At 38.0% G+C, this 20,220-nt stretch overlaps 1 protein-coding gene across 1 annotated transcript in view; it reads left to right on the plus strand.

The window, feature by feature from the left end:
- Nucleotides 1-20,220, plus strand: part of LOC113449594 (transient receptor potential cation channel subfamily V member 6-like) — a 93,315-nt gene that overhangs the window by 62,371 nt on the left and 10,724 nt on the right. Inside the window, exons 8-14 of the mRNA XM_026720681.2 lie at nt 164-376; nt 2,620-2,706; nt 3,520-3,596; nt 3,698-3,863; nt 5,701-5,767; nt 9,686-9,954; nt 11,465-11,571. Of these exons, the coding sequence (XP_026576466.2) occupies nt 164-376; nt 2,620-2,706; nt 3,520-3,596; nt 3,698-3,863; nt 5,701-5,767; nt 9,686-9,954; nt 11,465-11,571 (986 nt within the window). The remainder of the gene's footprint in view (nt 1-163; nt 377-2,619; nt 2,707-3,519; nt 3,597-3,697; nt 3,864-5,700; nt 5,768-9,685; nt 9,955-11,464; nt 11,572-20,220) is intronic.

The following is a 20,220-nucleotide window of genomic DNA, read 5'->3' on the forward strand; positions in this document are numbered from 1 at the left end:
GTAATGAGAAACTGGATCTTTCAATATATTCTCCAGGAGTAACACCGTCTTTTAAAAATAATCCAAGTACCCCCTTCATTTTCAGGGGTTGCTTTTGTTGTCTTTGAGAATTATTTGTTTATAAGAAAAAAAGGCTGAACACAGGCTATTTTACATCCCTCAGGCCCGAAGAATCCTCGACCTTACTCCTGTGAATGAGCTGGTAAGCCTGAAGTGGAATAAATACGGACGGCCCTATTTTTGTATTCTGGCCTTATTTTACGTCCTGTACATGATTTGCTTCACAATGTGTTGTGTCTACCGACCCCTGAAAGAGCGAAGCTTCAACAAAACAAATGAAAGAGATAACACAATCTATGTTCAGAAACTTTTGCAGGTAGGTTCTTTAACATGAATCTATTAAAAATGTAAAAATCATTTACAATTTTCAATTCCAGGAGAAACCAGGGGTGGGATTCTAACAGTTTGCACCTATTCACTAGAACCAGTTGTTAACATTCTAAGCAGTTCAGAGAACTGATTGTTAGAAGAAATTACTGGCCTAATCCTGTAAGGAAGGCAGGAAGGAAACTTTCTGGTGTTGCTTACAGAAACTGCCTCTCCGTTAACCCTTATTACATTCTTGGCAGGACTAGACTTCCTGTCTCAGGAACGTCTCTGGAGTTTTTTTTCCTCCTTTGCTGATACTTTGCTTGTGTGGATGACCATTCAAAGTTACAATGGCACTGAAAAAAGTGACTTATGACCATTTTTCACACTTACGACTGTTGCAGCATCCCCACAGTCATGAAGCTAGGCAAGGAGATGCATGCCTCGATGTGAGTGATGCTGAGTTGGTCACACCCAGCCAATAACATGACCACCAAGCCATGCCCCACCAACTAAGCCACGCCCGCAGAACCGGTTGTTAAAAAATTTGAATCGCACCCCTGGGGGAAACAACTTCTCCAAAGATAGTGCACAGCCAGATATAACCAAGGGCTGGAGAACAATTGGCCTGGGAGGCAAAAAGTAGTGGCATTGTCCATTTAATTTAATTGTGTGGGGGTGTGGGTGGGGAAACCCCTGCAATAACAAGTTGGTGCTCTATACAGCAATTCTGTGCATATTCATTCAGAATTTCTCAGTACCCTGTGGAGTTTATTCCCACTGCAGCGTCTTGAGAAGTCTTGAGCTTGGCATCAGCTCAAATAATAACAGGCAAATTGGTAGTTAGAGGGAAAAGTGTGGACACTATTAGTTCAGTTGATGGATTTTCCGGACAAACGATAACAGTTCAGAAGACTCCCTGAAAATTGCTCTTTAGCGAGTGTGGCAGTTAATGACTTGACTATGAGAGAACACATTTTATGCAAAATCGAAACATGTACAGAAATATGGTAGGAGGTTTTCCATTTCCCATGTGCTGCTGTTATGCTCCTGTGAGGAAGTAGAATGGCGAAGCCATTGCATTTAAGAGCTTCTTTGACTATAAACTGTGATTGTACTAATATGTGTGCAGCCTTTATTTTCTGTGTTTATCAAACAATAGGGGATTCTCTACACGAACCATATTGTGGATGTGTAATGACCTTATGCAAGGCTTCAATTCATTTAGCGCTAAATTGTGGCAGTAAAGGTTGGTAGGAGATATGGGTATTCATTTATGCCTATTTCTCCCACAACAGTCTTCCCAGTCTTAAATAGAACTATAAGGAAATTCAGTCAAATGTGTGAACCCTTTCCTTGCAAATCTGCACATTAAATTCATGAAGCTCTTTTTCAATAGTCAGATAAACAAAGGATCCCTAAAGTTGAATAGTTGAATATTCTTAATAAACAACTGACTTCCCATAGCATAGTTTTTCATCAGTACATCGAGAGTTTCTTTCCCTTCAATTTGGCCTCTCTCTTTCTCTAAAATATCACTGTCACCTAATACACTAATTTCTGTTGTCATCTGTCATGGTTTTACTTCTGAAAGGCTTACTTTTCATTGTCATAACAGGAAACATTAGCATTTAATCTCCTGAGTATGAGGAAGTTGAAGTCTTTTTCCTTTTTTTAAAGAAAGAGAGGCAGATAGATGGACACAGCAGAGATGAAGTCAAACTTTCTCAAGTTCTCAGAATGTCAGGCAGCTGGCTCACTTTGCTTGGAACTGTATTAATTCTGAAAGTTGACTACTAGTGGGGTTCCCAGCTGAAAAGCACATTAGCTCACATTATTAAATAATCCTGCAGGATTCAGGTTTCTAAGTTTCCTGCTATTCACACACACCCTTCTTCAAAATTTTAGAGTGATATGAGTGATAATCAAAGTAATTATGTAGTTTTCAGCAACTGTATCTAGAACCATTGGGTGGATTCCACTTTGCTAGTCTTGTGCTTATCCACTAACCTTTTGGGATGTACAGATTGTGAAGCCTCCAACTAAAAGGCAAATGGATGAGTAGTCACTAATATTGTTTCTCTGACATGATGATGGAGTGCAGTCCTGGATATATGCTCACTCTCCACTTTTATTGATCATCATTGCCATCTTGGTCTAAATCCATAAAACAAGGAAGTTGGATCCTTGAAATATTAATTCTTGAGGTTGTGATGCTCCTAACCAATATGGGTTTGCATTCCTTTTCAGGAGTCTTATATTACTTCTGAAGATAAGCATAGACTTGTTGGTGAGTTGATCACTGTTGTTGGAGCCATTGTGATATTGATATTGGAGGTAAGAGCAATGTTTATCCTTCTCCAATCTTTATGTGAAAAAAAACCTTGGGTAGAAAGCAACTGAGCAGCAGAAGAAGCATTCTATAATAGGATTAGCAATATTGTTTAACGTAAGTTCTTTCTAAATCCTCTGACCTCTATTTGAAGGCTGCTACAATGTACATCCTAGATCCTAACCTAGTGCAGTGCTAAGCTATAGTGTAATATTGTAGTGCTTAACTAAGAAATCTTCAAGCTTTGCCTATGCAGAAGTCACAGGCATTTTGAATCAGTCATTTTTGCATCAGGGAGGGACCCAAAAGTTCTTTTTCAAGAGACATTGGACTTTCTAGTTTTTCTTTGAAGATGTTTCACTTCTCATCCAAGAAGTTTCCTCAGCTCTGAATAAGTGAAACATGACAGTTTAAGGTCATCTTCTTGGATGAGAAGCGAAACATCTTCAAAGAAAAACCAGGAAGTCCAGTTACCTCTTGAAAAAGCACCTTTGGGACAATCATGACCTGAATGACTGAGAATCTCCATAAACATCAGGGAGTGACTTCTCCAAAATAAAGGAGAAGGTGTCAGCTTGTGGTTGCAGTCCATATAATTCATTCAGATTCTAGTATTGAAAAAAAAAGTTGTATCACTGAGTTTCTTTGGCTTTGGGGTTTCTTTCTTTCTTTCTTTCTTTCTTTCTTTCTTTCTTTCTTTCTTTCTTTCTTTCTTTCTTTTTCTTTCTTTCTTTCTTTCTTTTCTTTCTTTCTTTGGTGAGAAAATGAGCTAACTGTTTTTAAGCAGAGCACACCATTGATCAGTGGATTTATTCCAGATTCCAGATACCTTCAGATTTGGAATTACCAAGTACTTTGGGCAAACTATCCTTGGAGGACCTTTCCATGCCATCATGTAAGTTTATTTTTTAGTGGTTGGCTTGCTGTTAAATGTTACTGCAGAAAAAAAAAACCCTGCATATATTCTGTTCTTCACTGTTGTTTCTATCTCTACAGCATTGTGTATGCCTGCATGATTCTGCTGACCATGGTGATGCGCCTCACTAGCACCAATGGAGAAGTTGTACCAATGTCTCTGGCTCTGGTGCTTGGCTGGTGCAATATTATGTACTTTGCACGAGGATTTCAGATGCTTGGGCCCTTTACCATCATGATACAAAAAGTAAGCGATTGTCTACAAAAGATGAAGTTCTTAAATGAAGAAGGATATGCTGATGCACTGATTCTGGCAATATTTTTTCATCACAAATCAGAAGGTGATAGAATCATAGAATTATAGGGCTGGAAGGGGCTTTGGAAGTTTTCTAGTTCAACCTCCTACCTAAGACAGGAGTCCTTATACCGCCCTCTATGAGTATTATAAGGATTATCTATCTATCTATCTATCTATCTATCTATCTATCTATCTATCTATCTATCTATCTATCTATCTATCTATTATCTCTTTAGCTATCGCCAGCTTCTGATCTAAGTTTCAGTCTTCATTTAACAAGTGAGAAATATGTGAATATCTATCTTGGAATTCTCTCCTAGGCCCTCATCTGTAGATTGTGTTTAGGTTTATCCCAGCTCTCACCAGCTTAATCTGTCATCCTCTATTCAATAGTAAGGAAAAATAGGACTCTTCTCTCCATATCTTTGCAGCTATTCTTTGGATCTAGCATGTAGAGTGAGATGTACTGATATTTTTCATATATTCAAATATTTCTGAATTTCTAACTGGAACAGTTATATGAAATACCAATCACTTCTAATTAGTATCTAATATCATTAATTGTACAGGTTCCCTTTAAAAAGACTTCCTGAAACTAACTTTCTCCTTTAAGTAAGCTTTCTCTCTCTCAGTATTCAGTCTATCAACTACTGACAGTCATTCATTCATTTCTCTTCTATTGCAAAGGGGGATGCCCCTATGGGCATTTCCGTCTTCAAGGAAGCTCTCCACTTCTTGGAATCTTGACTGTTCTGCAATTCTCTCTCCCACTGCTCCCCATCCTTTTAGAATGGGAGTAGAAAGGAGATAGCAGAGGTAAAGGGACTTCATAGTTTTGAATATTCTAGGGCCCTTTCAGAAGTTTGTGTTTGTCTATGTTGAATACTTAAAGGGCACAGTTCATTTTCATTGTGAATTTAGATTGCTTGGCTGCTTTCTTTGTACCCTGATTAGTAATAAATTCAAGACAGACAGAAGCAAATATTGAGCAGCTGGAGTTCAGTAGTTCAGTAGAAAAGTGCAGTAAAATAAATGTTACAGTAATGGCCACCAGCCTAAATGGCACTGAAAAAGAATTTGATAAATACGTTGACAAGGTAAAGGGAACGAAAAGCTGTTCAAATCTGCTAACCATAATGGCTTTATAAAATCCTAATACAAATAAAAGAGGCAAATGTGTGAACTGTTTCCATCTTCATATGCTTTCCTGTAACAACTTGAAACAGGAGCAATCCATAAAATGAGTATATACCAGAAAAGTCCTGCAAGCAAAAAGGTAGAACTGAGGTAGACAAAACTCAGCAGAGATACAGATTGAGTGAAAATTTCTGAAAATTTGTATTGAAGAACAGCTGGGATTTGATTGACGGAAAATGTCAAAATTGTCTAAAACAAATAATGAAAATGCCACAGCGAAGATAATCCTGTTTCCTCATTCCATTACTGAACTTCCATATATCGGGACTATTTTATAGGGCTTCAGTTTCACTACTAAACATGTTCATGTTGAAATGGCTGTTTCCAAAATTCTGATTTCTATACTAAGGTTTGAGGTCAGGATGACCTTTCTCTGGGACCCTTCAGATGGGTTAGATTTCAGCAGCCACAATTCCTAAGTAGCATGGCCTTTAGAAGCAAATAGATAAGGATCCCTTGAAGTTGGAATGGGACTGGAATGATACAGTTTAATCCAGAGCATCTTGATTTTGATCTAGAATGCTGTTCCTTGGATGTAGTTTTGTGAGAGGGAAAAGCTGCTTAGTCACTGTATGTTTTTTTTCCCTAGATGATATTTGGAGACCTCCTCCGTTTCTGCTGGCTCATGGCAGTGGTCATCCTTGGGTTTGCATCTGGTAGGTGACATATTCTAGACCACATTCTTGTGAGCTTGACTTACAAAGCAAAGTGTAGCACTTCAGAGTGGGAATATTAAAAAATTCCTTCCTCTTGGCTATAGGATATCTTCTGTTGTTGCCATATCTTTGACTTTTCCTTTTGTTTTTATGCTATCAACTAATAATAATAGGAAGTTTATATATAAATAGTATAATGTCATCTTGAAATTAATAGTTATTATAATAATGGAAAAAAGAGGGAGCCTCTCACCATTTTATATTGGATTGCAATATGTTTATCTGATTGGATTCTATATTCTGTAAAATTTTCCTAAGGCTGGAGCTGGTTCCTTGCTATGCTGTGAAAATATTTTCTTCTTGCAGTCTCTATCTTCTTTTTCTCTGTGTTGTCAGATAATAAACTATTTAATTTATTGCTTAAGGTGATAGCTTCATGAGTCTGATAAAATAAGTTATGATTAATGGAAGTGAATGGCAGAGTAATTGATTAGACATCAACCTGCCATAAGACTCATAGATTTTACTGCAACAGATTACCATTGCCTATCTTAAGCTGGCTGGATATTTAACCTTTCTTGTGCCGCTTATCCTAATGTATCAATTCACAAAATGGAATCTAAAGTGGTTTTGCATTTTTGCCACCTAATTCAGTGCCACAAAGATATGTGGTATTTCATAAAACTACAAATCCCTCAATGTCATTTTTAATTTTTTTTAAAAAATAATTGTACTGTTTTTTTAAGAATATAAAAATTTACAAATTTCAATAAGTTTATACATTTTAATAATTACATGTTCTTTTATACACAGTTCTGTCTCAATCTTAGAATGTTTAAAACCATACAGTTTTTTAAAGTGTTTTATTTTTCAATATTTCTAGTAATTGCAAATAGGAGGAAAGTTGACCATTATAAACCTTTGCTACCAGTTATTCTCTTGATTTTATTCTGAATGTTCTTTGACAAAATTCTATTTTTTCACAATAAGTGAACCATTTGTTTTTCCCTAATATTTCCTCCTGTAATGTCCTTTTGCTGAATGCCACAAGGGTATTTTTGGGCACAACCTGGGTTTGTATCTATGTTCTTAAATGTAGCATGTCTAGCATAATGGTTTTTTAAAATCCAAATTGACCTTGATTTTGTCCATGCCACTCAAATCTCAAGTCATGTTCTCTTAACTTTAAAAGTCTTCTATTTCTCAAAAAAAACCCCATCTATTCTTTCATCCAAACCAAATAGCAAGCTCTAAAACAGTTTCAAATCTGATAAACATGGCCCTCCTCTTTCCTTTGTGTCTTGTAGCACCTTATATTTAACTTATATTTTTCCTCTGCCACATAAATTTAAATATTCCTTTTGCCACTTTTTAAATGGTTCATCTGTCAAAAGAGTTTTTGAATGAAACAAAAAGTATCATTCTAGGTAGAATATTCATTTTTTTGTCGCATACATTCTCCCCAGGAATGACAATTGTAATTTCTCCCATTGTAGAATAACTTTTAAGTTAATTTCAAAAGCTATGTTGAAATAACATAGTTCATATTTGACATGTTACCCAAATATTAACCTACTTCTCAGAGTTAAAACCTGTTCATCAATTTAGTTTGAGCTTCTATTTTATTTTTCATTAACATTCAGTTTTTTAAATTAATCTTAAAATCTGTCAATGCACCAATTTTTTTTAAAATGTACCCAATAATAGTTCAATTTTCTTTAAAGCATCTTCTAGAATCAGCACCAAGTCATCTGAAAAATTCTTTACTTACAAGTTTCTTTTTAAAAAACATTTATTCTCAAAATCTTCACATTTTTTCTTATCTCTGTTCCTTATTTCCTTATTCAATATTTCTAGAACTAAAATAAACAAGAGAGGGAAGAGTGGGCATCCCTGCCTTGTTCATTTTTGTACTTTACATGACTTTTTTTCTTTTGTTAGATCTTCATCAACAATGATTATTTGTACTTTCTATGAAGAATAGATCTATCTTATCCATTTTATAAAGAACTCTCTAAAATTTGTATCTTCCAAATACTTAGATAAAGAAGCTCAGCTCAAATTGTAAAAAGCCTTTTCAGCTTGTTTTGCATTATGTTGCCCAAGAATTCCAAAATGTCCAGTGCATTGATCTTTAATTTCCCTTTAGATAAAACCTGACATTGATCCTCATGAATACATTTTTGCAAAATTATTTTCACTCTATCAGTCCATCTTTATGAGCAACTTATAGTTATTGCCCTATGATTTCTTGTTAAAGCCAAATCTTCTCCCTCTTAATGTGATATATTGACCTCTTTCTAATTATTTGGCATTTTTCTTCCTCCTTCTTCAGACTTTTCTTTTGTATTTTTTTCATTTTTCCCTTAAAAATTGACAGCACTTTTTTTTCTCCTCAATTTTTCTCCAAATTATTACTATACTAATTTTTAAAAACCATTCTAGCATTCTAGATCTGGATATATGTAGATTTGATTATTATCCTCAATCGTACATCATGCACAATAGAATACATACATGTGCATGAATGAACAAATTTAAAAACCACATGTTGTTCTATGAATTGAATTAATTGTGTTTTGTAAAAATCTGTAAAACTTCATCAACACTTTTATAATAAGAGCCTGATAATGCATCTGGTTTAGGCCCTTTTCTTAGTTTAATCATTTCTGTAGCCTCAGAAACTTCCCTTATTACTATAGGTCAATTCATAATCTTGTGTCTATTCCTCTGTAATCATTAGTAAATTTTGTTTCCTTAGATATTCATCTATTTTCTCTAGAGAGATGTCACTTTTTTTATACAAATTAAAATAATATTGATGAAATACTTTTCTATGGCTGCATTGACCATTCATACCTCTTGTAATTTAAATATCATTTTCTTTTTGTAATTTATATGCTAACCATTGCTTTATTTGCAAACTCATTTTTATTTTTTTGCATAATTCATTTTTATTTCCTTTTCTCTTACTGTTCACATAGATAATTGTTGTTGTAGAAGCTTAATTTGCTGAGAAACATTTATCTTCTCTGGAGAATTCTTTAATTCTTCTTTTCTCTTTGTCTCATCTAAAATAATGTGTATTTTATCTTGACTTTTCTTTTTAAGTTTGTTATTATATCGTATAAAATGACCTCTAATAAAAACTTTGTGAGAACCTGTTTAGTCTAATGATTAAGGCAACAGCTAGAAACTGGGAGTTGTCCTGGTTTAGACCCAAAGCTGGGTGACCCTGGGCCTGTCACTTTCTTTCAGCCCTAGGAAGGAGATAATGGCCAAACCATTTCTGAAAATACTGTGCCAAGAAAACTGCATGCACTTGTCCAGGAAGTCCCCAAGATTGAACACAATTGAACAGAAGAAACAATAAAAATAAATGCTTTATTCACATACCAAACCATTGTTAAATCAATCATTTCTAGGTACCCCTGATGCTTACCACATGTTACAACCTTACAATATAAGCATTCTCTGTGTTAAAATTTCTAAAAGCTTCCTCTTCATCAGATTGAGAAAACCAGTGCATATAAAAATGATTTGAAGAGTGAACAAATGGTGTCTCTCTGTCTCGTTAGCAGCATTTCCAAGTGTTACTCCTTCTTCCTGTTATTCTCAAGAAATTAATTGTTGTAAAAAGAAACCAGTGAGAATTGTCATTGGCTCAGTCTGGAAAAGATTATCTGACTTTCCACTATCTAGCTATATCTATCACAGTTATATCATGCACTCTTGACAGTCTAGTCCAGTCAATACAGTCCAGTCCATGCAACAGGAGAATAACAATGAAGGCCGACTGAACAATGCAGCTACACAATGATATTGAGAGCAGACAAAAATTCACACATGGCAAACATTCAACAAGGGAACATCTTCTAATTAGAAACTGAACTCATGACCTTTTGTTTTCTTTGGCAGCATTTTACATCATCTTCCAAACAGAGGACCCCGACGAACTGGGCCATTTTTATAGCTATCCCATGGCACTCTACAGCACATTTCAGCTGTTTCTCACCATCATTGATGGACCTGCCAACTATGAGGTGGACTTGCCTTTTATGTATGGCATCACTTATTCTGCTTTTGCTATTATTGCGGCCCTTCTTATGCTCAACCTCCTTATTGCCATGATGGGGGATACTCACTGGCGTGTGGCCCATGAACGGGATGAACTTTGGAGAGCACAGGTGAGGGACGGCATTTTTACCTATTAACTGATCGTACATGATGGAGGAGACTGGGGAGGAGACCTGAATAGATTATTCTCTTTAGGTTAATTTCTGTCTAATGAAAGCAAGTAGAAAAGAAGTTCAGAAAACAGGTGCTTGTGTCCATTTAACAAAAATCTGCACCAAGGGGGAATCTTCTCATGATAATATTGAAACGAAAGTGTGTTCAGTATCCTTTCTGAATTAGATTTAGAATTACATTGTGATTCCAGGATCCCAAACAGATCAGTGACTCTTTTCAACTGTATGTTTATTATTGGGAAAACAGCATTTCAATAATCATACCTGTTTTAAGTGTATATAATTGAATGGGAGGAAAGTAAAACTTGGTTTTTTAAAAGATAAATATGTGGTTTCCAGATTTGTTCACTCGTACACATGTACATATTTTATGCATTATGCATACCTGCAGATAAGAATCATATCAACATAAATCCAGACCAGTGGATGCTAGGATAGTTTAAAAAATTAGTACAGCAATAATCGGATCAGAGAAAAATTGAGGAGAGAAAAAAGTCCTGTCAACTTTTAAGGGAAATGTGAAAAAAAATTGCCAAAGCAAGGAGGAAGAACGAATAAAGAAAATCTATTCTGAGCCTGCTTGTCCCCATCAGAGTGGACGATATTTAGATCATTTCCTAAATTTGTAGCTATGGGATATGCTGCAATTCATGAAAGTACATTGCATATTGGCACTAAGAGATTCCAAAACCTGCTTTAGGAATATTACCCAAAGTTATATGGACATTTGAGTGTTATGTAGAAGTTAAGGGCAACAAAGAATCCCATAAACTTCTGCAGGATAAATAAACAATGAAAAGCTACATGGAATCCTTTCCACGTAGAGTTCTGGAAGCATCAGGACTGGATGAACAATGTCTCCAAATATTGTTTAATATGGCCATCAAATATTCATACTCCTCCAGAGCAATGATGGTATTCAAAAATTTTTACTACTGGTTCTGTGGGCGTGGCTTACTGGGCATGGTGTGGCTTGGTGGGCGTGGCAGGGGAAGAATACTGCAAAATCTCCATTCCCGCACCACTCCAGAGGAAGGATACTATAAAATCCCCATTCTCTCCCCACCCCACTAACCTGCTTTCCAGCTCTGCTCTCCTGTGCAGGGCAACAAGAGAAGACCCAGCCGATCATCTGGGACTCAGGAGGCAGAGAATAGATGGGGGCGGGGCCAGTCAGTGATGATATTCCGAACTACTCAAAATTTCCTCTACTGGTTCTCTGAACTACTCAAAATTTCCTCTACCGGTTCTCCAGAACTGGTCAGAACCAGCTGAATAACACCTCTGCTCCAGAGGATTTACAAAATGGTAAATCATGTTATTCTTTAGTCTGTGTTACATTTTTCCACTATTGCAAAAGAGGAAGGTTCCAGATATGATAGTAGCGGAGTCATTTGACTTAATTAAAACATTTTGATTATCCAATTTTTAAAATTGTGTGTTTCAGGTTGTTTCCACTACCATTATGCTAGAGCGCAAACTCCCACAATGTCTCTGGCCTCGCTTAGGCATCTGTGGAAAGGAATATGGGCTAGGTAACCAGAGATATCTGAGGTAAGTTTCATAATCAGCAATTTGTGTACATCTTCTATGATAAAAAGGATATTATGTGTGTGGATTAGTTACTATTTAAACCAATGTCTATTTACTTAACGAACCCATAGCATCAATAAATTGATATTTAGGATATATGGGAAAGCGTAAACAGAGCACAGATAGATTGACAAGTGGCAGAATTAAGAAGCAAGACCGATGATAGAACTACAAAAGCTACAGAAATAGCCATCGAAAGCTGGACCTAGGAAGGACCAGTCTCAATACCAGCTTTCTGTCCCAACAAAACAAGAGATAAATACTAACACTTCTCTTAAAATATGTGGGTTTACCATTGTCATTGTCTGTGTGTAGACAATGACAATAATGTTGATAATGACTGATGATAGATAGATATGATAAATGAGAGAGGGGGCAGGTAGACAGACAGACAGACTGATACATATGATTATGATCATGACATTAAAGTACTTATTCCCTGTTCCTCTCCTCCCCATTGTAATTATTGCAAAAATATATTCATGGGAAAAGGTTTATGTTTTCAGGACAGGATCTAAATTGGAGCTCTTATATTTTCAAATGCAAAAGTTGCTCAAATGGGCATAAAGCCATAAACATGGCATAAAGGTTGCCAGATTTACAATGCACACAGCACATGTCACAGTAAGACACTTGATAGGATGTGTGATGACTGTATCTCTGCTATTCCATATTGTTTTAGCTCAAATCGATCAAAAATATTTAGGCTGCAAATCCCAGAGCCAAACAGCAGTTGGAGCATCAATAGAACATAAGATATTAAAAACTGTTTTAACTACATTGCAATGTTTATATTTATCACAACAAATCTCTTAGGATACTAAAATTACTACTTTTCAGCGTTTTTATAATTAGAAGCCTCCTTTTCTTTCCTTTTCTTCTTGGACACTAACATTTATAGTATTTATTTTAATTCCATTGTTCAAAGTATGTCTAATATTCCCATGAAATCCCTAAACTACCCCTTCCAATATTCTCTCATTTTAGATTGATCCCAAATGATCTCATCACATTTATTCTTAATTCTACTCATTCTTCTAGAGGTGTCTTATTCAGTCCTTTTCTCTCACTTCCAAAACCATTTTCTATTCCCATTATCTTTCTCATTTTTTAAATGCCTTTACATTTTAACCACTTCTTGATCTCTTTGACTGGATTCTTTCCTCTATCAGTACATTGGTATATAATGGTCACTCCTGGTCACTTCCCATCTTGACTATTGCAACATACTCTACATGGGGCTGTCCTTGAAGAGCATCCGGAAGCTCCAGTTGGTGCACAAGGCAACACCCCGCATGGTTTTATGCAGACCCCGGTGTGCACATGTATCACCTCTCCTGCAGGAGCTGCATTGGCTGCCAATTTGCTTCCGAGTGCAATTCAAGGTGCTGGTTGTCACCTTTAGAGCTCTTCATGGCTTGGGTCCGGGTTATCTGTGGAAACATCTCTTGCCAGTGACATCTACCCAACCCATTAGAGCAAGGAGACAGGGAATGCTGCAGGTCCACCCCTGAGGGAGATACACCTGGTAGGACCTTGAAGAAGGGCCTTCTCTGTGGTGGCTCCATCTCTCTGGAACATCATTCTCCCAGAGATTAGAATGGCCCCCTCATTAATACTATTCTGAAAGGCACTGAAGACCTGGTTTTGCCAGCGGGCCTGGGGAACCCAGAGAGGGATGGAACCCATCAGATGGCTAGTGTGACCTGCTGTCGTTGGGGTGGGGGGATGGGAGTTGGTTTTTGTTTTGTTTTGTTTGTTTTTACAAATTTTGTTCTATTGTACTTTACTAATTTATTTGATTCTTTTTGTTAGTTCTTATTGTTTTTGTTTTTATTTTTTGTTTTAAATATGATTTTACATTGTGTAAGCCGCCTTGAGTCAGCTGGGCGAATAGGCGGCAATATAAATCAAATTAAATAAATAAATAAATAAATAAATATGCAATACAGGTAATTCTTGACTTGATTTAGTGACCGTTCAAAGTTACAACGGCACTGAAAAATGTGACTTGTGACCATTTTTCATAGTTACAACCTTTGCAGTACATGAAGTACAAAAAATGATGGTCGTATGATCAAAATTCAGATGCTTGGTTCATACTTATGACTTTTTCTTTTTTTTAAAAAAAAACCAGTTTTATTGGTTTTTAAAGACAAACAAAAACAAACAAAACATAAAAACATAAAACAAAACATAAAAACTTTCTTTCATAAATGTACAAACAGTGTGTTGGTTGGTTTACAAATTTTTTGTGCATCCATTTCATAGTCTCAATTACAGTTACACTGCATAATAATTCATATTATCAATCAAAAATTGAATACCCTAGTATCACTCTTAATCAGTCATTTGACTATAATTTTGTTCATTGATACTTTGCGAGATAACTATAATTTACTTAGTTTATTTTATAACAATTCATATAATCATCCCCAAATCTATACTAGAAACATTTTATAGATATAATAACAAAATAAGAAATACATCTTTATATAGTCATTATATTCTAAAATTCCAAGTATTCTATTATTATATTTTATTATCCAACCATTGATAGAAAAGCTCCCAAATTTTATAAAATTGTTTATCCTCTTGCTCTCTAATTTCAAATGTCAATCTACTCATTTCAGCACATTCCAATATTTTCTTAATAATTTCCTCCTGTAATGGTATTTTCTCATTTTTCCAGTTTTTAGCAAATACAATCCTAGCTGCTGTTAATACATTTACAATCAAATATTTTAAATCTTTACTTATGACTTTTTCTATGTCCTGGGGTCATGTGATCACTTTTTCCGACCTTCTGACAAGTAAAGTCAATGGGGAAACCAGATTCACTTAACAACCAGGTTACTAATCTATCAATTGCAGTGATTCACTAACAACTGTAACAAGAAAAGTTGTAAAATAGGGCACAACTCACTTAACAAATGTCTCAGAACAACATAAATTTTGGGATCAATTGTGGTCGTAAGTCAAGAACTACCCATATCATCCCATTCTTTGGCAGCAATCCCTCTTCTCAATGCATTTTTTATCCATAATCTCCTTCATTTCATGATTATGCCAAGCATCTTGTTTTGTAGCCTAACTCCACATATTTCACTAATGTTTTGTAGCATGATTCTTTTCATTCTGTGCCAGTCAAATTCCACATCATCTTTATTGAGGAAGAATTCCTTTGGGTTGTATTGACTCCTGGCAATTGCCTGAATTAGTCCCTGCAGTTTTTGAGGCAATGTTTTGGGGAGTGATTTGCTCTTGTTGCTTCCTAGGGCTGAGAGAAAGTGACCGCATAAGGTCACCTAGTTGGCTTTGTGCTTAAGATGGGACTCACCGTTTCTGGTTTCTAGCCCAGGAGCCAGAGGTGGTATTCAGCAGGTTCTGACCACTTCTGGAGAACCGGTAGAGGAAATTTTGAGTAGTTCGGAGAACCGGCCAATATCACCTCTGACTGGCCACACCCCCATCTATTCTCTGCCTCCCGAGTCCCAACTGATTGGCTAGGTCTTCTTTTGTTGCCCTGCACAGGAGAATGGAGCTGGAAAGCAGGTTAGTGGGATGAGCAAGGAATGGAGATTTTACAGTACCCTTCGCCTGCCACGCCCATCAAGCCACGCCCACCAAGCCATGCCCACAAAACCAGTAGTAAAAAAAAATGGCTCAACTACTACACTAAGCTGGCTCTCCATATGGGAGTTATATATGTGTATATTGGATTTAGCAGCAAAATTGTGCCCTGTTGTGATATGGTACTAGGAAATGCTTAGCTAGCTGTTCATTTTTTATGAATGACATGGTGCCTTCAGCTAAATCATAACACTGACTGAATTCCCAAATTCAAAACAATCCAAACCTGGCAAAATTTAATGCCCTTCCAACTGTTGTGTTTGAAGGGAAATTATGGAGTCTTCCACTTAAAAAAAAAAAACTTTGTTCTTAAGTTCCTGAAACATTAACCCATATTTGCTAGAATACAATTATAAAGGTGCTCAGTTGTAGCTAATAACTCTCCATCTAGATAGATTTCCAGGAGACTCAAATGTATTTCATTTATAATTATTACCATCTGATCAGTGTGATTTTTGTTTCTCTGGGTGTGAGTGTGTTTTATTTTCTTATTTATAAAACACAGCATATCAACATTATATAAATATAAAACATATATTTATTAAATTTTAACAGATTTTACTTGCTGTTTTGCAATTTTTGTGTGTTGTTGTTGTTTCTGAATTGGTCAATGACTATAATCAATTCTACTTCCATTAAATTGAATATCTAGTTTACTGGTCAAATTGTGTCTCTTCTAAAAAAAGAATCATGTTTTTTATGTTTAAACTGAAAGATAAAATATGTGTTAAAAACAACATATGGAACATTTCTCTCTTCAAATCCACAATATCATTGCCAATTTCTAATAAAAATAATAAGGATCATGCTCAAGGGATTCTCTAACACCAAGTATTTAGCAATTTTTGTAATGTTGAATACAGATTGATTTTTTTTTTGTCAAAAAAAATGGGGTGACTCAACTTTTGACTCCACATTTGCTCATGTCTGTTCTCTTCCACTGTTTTCCATTGTTACTGCTTATTCTCTGGACATTCCTCTCTCTATTTCATTCCTCCTGTCCTCCCTGGTTGGGAAGATTATGTATTAAATATGACTACACTGTAATGTTTTGGTAATGATTTAGGTATTGTATATATATAGGTCCATATGCTGTTCAACCTTCCAAGCTGGGCCCCCTTCTGAACTCACAAAATTCCCAGAAAGAATTGCTATTTTTGAGAATTCTGGAAATTGATATACCCACCTAGATTTTTGTGCATCTGATATGTTCTTAAACACACACGCAGAGGTGGACTGCTCAGGGTTCAAAGGGGTTTGAGACAGCCCCCTGGCTAAGATTCTGTGCAATTTGGAGAACCCACAAATCCCACTCCTGGCTGGCCCCACCGACCCCGCCCCGCCCCTTCTAGGAGTCACCACGTGGCCCATTTTGGATGCAGGTAAGTGCAGTGCGCACACGGAGGCTCAGGGAGGGCAAAAAAATGGGCCTCCCAGAAGTTTGGGAAAGCCAGGAATGGGCCTGTTTCCAGCTTCCAGAGAGCCTCTGGAGCCCAGGGAAGCCATTTTCGCCCTCCCGGAGGCTCAAGGAAAGCCTCTGGAGCCCAGGGAGGGCAAAAATGCCCCCCACCATGGTGCAGGAGGCTGACTAGGCCACACCTACCATGGCCACACCCACCCAGAAACTTGGCAGAGAACCCATTGCTAAAATTTTTGAAGCCCACCCCTGCACATGTGTATATGATTAAAAGAAGTAATTTTCCAACCATATATTCAGAGTATTTGTTAAATTTTAGGTCACAATGATCCCTGCAGCTTTTCCCAAAAAACCCACCATAATAATGTTTTTCTACTATGACAGATGAAACATGTAGTGCTTCTTATCCTTTACTTTCATCTAACATGATAATTTCACTTATTTTGTTTACATTTCTCAAAACATTAAAATTCTCCTTTACAAGTTTAGAAAATTCCTTCAACATTGGAGGTTAATAATTTAGGAGAATTAAGATTTCATGCAACTATTAAATTATGATGACTGGGTCTTACCAAACTGGATTATGACGTTAGATTCTAACTTCCATTATGTTTCAAGCAATATTAAAATATTTTTCTTAAAATTCAGGAGAAATGGAGATTTCTATAAGCTAGTTATTTTCATTTTTTTAAAAAAAACTTGTTTTATAGGCTGTTGGGTTTGGTAATTACCTGCTACTTTTTGCCATAATCTATTTCATACATTGTATAGCAAGAAATCTGACATTTTAGAAGAGGATGTACTCAATAACCAACCCCACCTTCCTGCCATGTTTATTCATGTGAAAATTTGAAAATATGTTTGCTGCCTTCACCCTTTACATTTTTAAAGGTGCCCAAAACACAAAGTGCTTTTCATACTAGAAATCTTCTTCTATCGTAATTGATACTCATGTGGGAATCCCAAAGGTGCCTTTTAAAGAGACAACTGGACTTCCTTTGTTTCTCACCCAAGAAGCATCTTCAGTTCTGAACCAGCATTCAGAACTGAAGAAGCTTCTTGGATGACTTCTTCAGAAATGACTTCAAGGAAAAACAAAGAAAGTCCAGTTGCCTCTTAAAAAACACATTTGGTACAGCCATGAACTGTCTGGGAATTTCTATAGACACTCATGTGGGGACTTCCTAAGTAAGTAGAAGTCATGTTAGATTTAGGATTTAGGTCAGATTCTTGCCTGGAGATCTGTCATGATATTTGGGAATAACCTTGGGAGATGGGAGGAAGGAATGCTGCTTAAGAATGATCAGACAAAAGGCCAAACCCCAAGCTGTATAAGGGATGCACACACACACACACACACACACACACACACACACAGAGGGGGGAGGGAGGGAGGGAGAGAGGGGGGGATCCTTTCTAATTTATCATATGTAAAAAAGATGCAGGGGATTTGTACTTTCATACTTGGAAGATAATGGTGAGCCTTGCCAGGCAGTCCAATAGGAACCATAATATGAACTTATTCTCTTTTATTGTAACACTACTTAAATCATCTTTTTACACCTTGATAAGTTAGTAAAGATCCTTTTCATTTTCTTTCTGTGTCCATTAAGTAGCTGTGAGTTGCACTCTCCACTTTTACTTGCTCACTTCCTTGGTAGCATCTCTTCTTCCAATCTCCCAAGGTCATTCCAACATACCATTACTGTTATGTCCTGAGGACTCTAGGAGTTCTCACTCAGGTCCACTCACTTTGTGTGGGCGTTCTTCCCCCTTTCCTCATTGGTTGGTTCTCTCCAGCAGCCAGCTATAAAAGCAGGCTGCGGGGTCCAACCAGTTGCTGATTGCTGCGAGCCAGTTCCAGGCGTGGCAAGCACGGTCAGCCCTTTATTGTTATAATAAAGTATTGTTGCACTCATGCTCTGGTTCAGCCTCTCATTGCTCAAACTTAACACTGGCGACGAGGATGGGATGGCTACCAGAAGCATCATGCAACCGCTGAGTCACTAGCCACCGATCCGCAGCCCAGAGAGAGCGATCGGCTGACTACAAGAGAAATGCTGATCCGCAGCCAGAGAGAGCGGTCAGGCAACAAAAAGAGCGAACGCTGATCCGCAGCCAGAGAAAGCGGTCTGGTTCGAAAGTTAGAAGCGTCTGTAGCCGCTTGTTAGCCCAGCTACAGGGAAAGTGAAGCGCTGCGAGCCGCAGCCGCTCAGTATTAGGCGCGAAATTCAAACGGGTGTCATTTGAATTTCAAACCAAGAGAGATACAGCACAGCGCTGTAGTAAGTCACTAACGCCCACGCTGGCGCGAATCTAGACACCTCCAACGGCTAACAGCCAACGTGGTTAACCCAGAGAGAAAGAGAGGATAGCAAAAAACCTCTCCAGAGCTGATATCGCTTGCAACCCACGAGCGCCCGTTGTCCCCAGAGAGATTTTTTTTCCGCAGGTAGCCCAGCCGTTTCCAGCACCATGAGTTCCAACCCAGTATTCCCGGCATTCAAACCAGACGAAGAGAAGTGGGAATCGTGATAAGAACCGCTTCAATCATTACATCGATGCGGTCGGCCTGGCGGATGCGGGAGAGCATCGGAAAAATCCTATTTCCTAATCTACTGCGGAGCCACCGCTTACGACACTGCCGCAGCACTCGTAGCTCCAAGAGAGTTGAAAAACGTTCCGTGGTCCGGAGTTGCTTGAGATCCTCACTAACCACTACGCTCCCAGGCCTTCACAGATCGCCAGGAGGTTCACTTTCCGTATGAGGAAGCAATCGAGTAAGGAGACCATCAATCAATATATGGCCGCCCTCAGAACAGCAGCTCTGCACTGCGGGTTTGGAACATACCTGGAGGACATGCTCCTCGATCAATTAGTTTGTGGGGTCAAGGACCTCAACCTACAGAGGCGCCTTCTAGCAAAAAGACCTCAACCTCGCACAAGCGGTCGAGGAGGCCCTGGCAGCCGAGCTGGCAACGAACTCAGCCACCGAAATACAGGGCCCAAGCGCCAAGCTGGCATTGTTCCCAGTCCATTCCGAGGAGGTGGTTGCAGAGGAAACCTCAACGATTAAAACGACATCCACCGCCTCGCCACGACAGACGGCCGCAGGTAGGGGCCAAACAAGAAAACACCGGTCCACCCAAGCACATCACACTGTGCCTAGCCTGCGGGGATCGCATCAAAGGGCCACCTGCAAGTTTAAAGGAGCCACCTGCAACAACTGCCATAAAAGGGGCACATCGCGAGAGTCTGCCAAACCCCCAAAGCGCGGCACACAGACTCCCTCCTCGCACTCGGGACCACAGAGGCAAGTATTAAACTGTCGCACGCACCGCCTTGCCAAGCGTACTTGCCACACTGTTAGTAAAATTTCTCTCTCTCCGTTTCCCTAGAAGGTAAACCGTGCCACATGGAGGTTGACACAGGGTCAGCGCTCTCAATAATTTCGTGGAACACCCTCAAGAGACTCCACCCCAGCCTATCTACCACCCGGCTTCAAAGATGCCAGTTCGGCCTGAAGGACTACCAGGGGAAGACCATCCCTGTGATCGGCA

Source organism: Pseudonaja textilis, chromosome 2 (assembly GCF_049901715.1).
Source record: "Pseudonaja textilis isolate UNSWEBS1 chromosome 2, rPseTex1.2, whole genome shotgun sequence".
Classification (NCBI taxonomy): Eukaryota; Metazoa; Chordata; class Lepidosauria; order Squamata; family Elapidae; genus Pseudonaja; species Pseudonaja textilis.